The 2,568-nt window shown below is 42.0% G+C and overlaps 2 protein-coding genes across 2 annotated transcripts; both read right to left on the reverse strand.

Annotated features, from left to right (window-relative positions):
* Window positions 1-844: 844 nt before the first annotated feature.
* On the reverse strand, window positions 845-1,327 carry LOC143021846 (histone-lysine N-methyltransferase SETMAR-like). The gene has a single exon (XM_076179612.1). The coding sequence runs from the start codon at window positions 1,325-1,327 to the stop codon at window positions 845-847; it is 483 nt and encodes a 160-aa protein (XP_076035727.1).
* Window positions 1,328-1,393: 66 nt separating this feature from the next.
* Window positions 1,394-1,873, reverse strand: LOC143021847 (histone-lysine N-methyltransferase SETMAR-like). Its single transcript, XM_076179614.1, has one exon. It carries the CDS (start codon window positions 1,871-1,873, stop codon window positions 1,394-1,396), a length of 480 nt encoding a protein of 159 aa, XP_076035729.1.
* Window positions 1,874-2,568: the final 695 nt, after the last annotated feature.

Here is a 2,568-nt window from a genome sequence, read left to right on the forward strand (position 1 = left end):
GTTGTGGGTGAATGATTGTTCAGCTCGACCAAGATGGGAAGTTGTAAAATGACGACACGCAAAACAGTAAGCTGCATCTTTGATCACGGAATATTCAAGCCAAGAATATTGTTGGTGCCATCTTTTATTGAATGATCTTGTTTGACCACCTTGCATGTGTGAAGGATATTTCTTCAAATCAGGACATGTAGACCCACTATATGGCAGCAGGCTGATGTTGTTTGGCCCTGGAGGACGTCTTGTGTTTTTCTGGGTACTGTCATCATCCACCTTCTCTTCCAACTCCAGATTTTCAGTAGAACTAGAAGTATATGGTTCTTTATCGTCGTCATTAACTTGTTGCCTCTTGTGGGGAATTAGGAAGCGATCCATGACCTATACAGAAAAATAGAACACATGATTAAAAATGGGGGTGGGACGAACTTTTCTTTAAGTACTATAGGCCCTATACATAACACACTAACAATCAGAGATTGTGTTAGTTTTCGTGGTTCATTCAGCACTCGCTAGCAATGGTTGATTCGGACCACTAATAGACTTTGTGACTCATTCGTCAATTGTCACAATTGGGAAATACATTAGGTATGTTAGGTTTAGTTTAGGTTAGGTTTTAACTGAATTAGGTTCGGTTAGGTTGGCTTAGGTTAAATATTTGTATAAATATTGCATTCTTTTGATGACTTGTTACAAAAATATGTTAAGCTTATTAATTTTTACATTGATTCTAATTCTCTAAGAAGAGATTAATATTTCTTTTTTAACATTTCTACAAGGTAACCAAAAAAGTTCTGTCCGTTTTTAAAGAAAAAAAAAGAAAACGCTTTACAGTACGTGTAACTTATATTTAGTCTTCGAAGTAATCGCCATCGGTATCCAGCACCTTCTGCCAACGTGTCTCCAGCTGTTCAATCCCTTTGCGGTAAAACTCGGGGGTTTTGGACGCAAAGAAGTCCGTGAGGGCTTGGTGCATGTCTGCTTCATTGGTAAAGGATTTCCCACGGAGATGATTATCCAGGGAGTGGAAGAGGTGGTAATCGGATGACGCAAGGTCAGGTGAATAAGGTGGATGGCACAAAGTCTCCCACCCAAGTTGCTGTATGGCATCCCTGACCACTCGCCCGACATGCGGTCTGGCGTTGTCATGGAGGAAAGGCACACCTTTGCAATTCACCAGTGCTGGCTCCTTCTGGCTCAATGCCTGTTGCACACGTTTCAATTGCTGCGAGTATAGGTCTCCAGTGACTGTTTGGCCCGTTGGTAGCAGCTCATAATGAACCACTTGACGACTTGTCCACCAGACACAAAGCATAATCTTGCGTGGGTGCATAGGCGGTCTTGCGGTGTGAGGGACAGCATCCTGAGGTGACAACCAATGTCTGGAACGCTTGGGAGTTTAGTACAGAACCCACTTTTCATCACTGGTAAGCACTCGATTGAATAAGGATGCGGTACGGTGGCGAGAAAGCAGCGATATGTAGGCTGCCACTCTTTGTCTCTTGTGGACCTCCAACAGCGTGTGCGGAACCCACTTGCTCAGTTTAAACGTCTTACCTAGGCGGTGCAGGTGAAGTCTAACTGTTTCATCGGAAACGTTGAACTGTCTTGCAAGTTCACCACACGTTAGACTACTGTCCTCTTCCATGGCCGCCTTCAGGACTCCGTCATTCAAGACCTGTGGTCGTCCACTGCGAGGCTCATCACGGAAGGACAAATCTCCCGACTTGAAATTTTTAAAACAACGCCTTGCAGTACGTTCATTCACAGCACTATCCCCAAACGCTTGACATATGCGGCGACTTGATGCAGCTGCTGATAAGCCCACTTTGAAGTCGTAAAGCAAACAGCTCCAAACGAGATCTGTAGACACTTCCATCCTTCTCTGCTGTTATCCGGTGTAAAACTGATGGGTGGGCACGGTGACCGTGTTTTCATAACGTCTGATGTTCCTACTTTCGGCTGTTCGAATTTGAAAACAATTGCTACACGCATTGCGTACACATTTCAACTTCATTCAACGGCTAATCAAAAAACGGACAGAACTTTTTTTCCTCTTTGTCTTTTAACACAAAATTCATATAAAACATTATTGGCGTTCTGAATATCACTATTATCAAATAACATTTATAGTATAGTAACAGTGTCATCTTGATAGGGTCGCTGGATTCGTTTAAAATCCAATATTGGTAATATTGGACTCGAAACCGAGCGGGTCCCCCTGCACTAATGTGCTGCGAGCAACAACCACTAAACGAATAGAAAAGATCCTTAAGAAACAAAAGCCTGTATAGTTATTAGTGGAACTGTGAAATTAAGAAAAAGCATGTGCTTCACAACGAAACAAGAACAGTGGAAAGTACATATACAATTTTTTGTATAATTATGCAAAAAAAATGCCCATATATCAATAGCAGCACCACAATATAAAAACAGATACATGAAGTGAAATCATCTCCATGTGGGGAAAACGATTTGCAAGATTGAAATAGCAAGTTGAAAAACCTCAGCATGTACAAAATCACAAACAAACCCACAACCAACCAAACTGAAACTGCATGAATAACAACCACG

Source organism: Oratosquilla oratoria, chromosome 43, assembly GCF_046742065.1.
Source record: "Oratosquilla oratoria isolate Oo_2021 chromosome 43, ASM4674206v1, whole genome shotgun sequence".
NCBI classification, from domain to species: Eukaryota; Metazoa; Arthropoda; class Malacostraca; order Stomatopoda; family Squillidae; genus Oratosquilla; species Oratosquilla oratoria.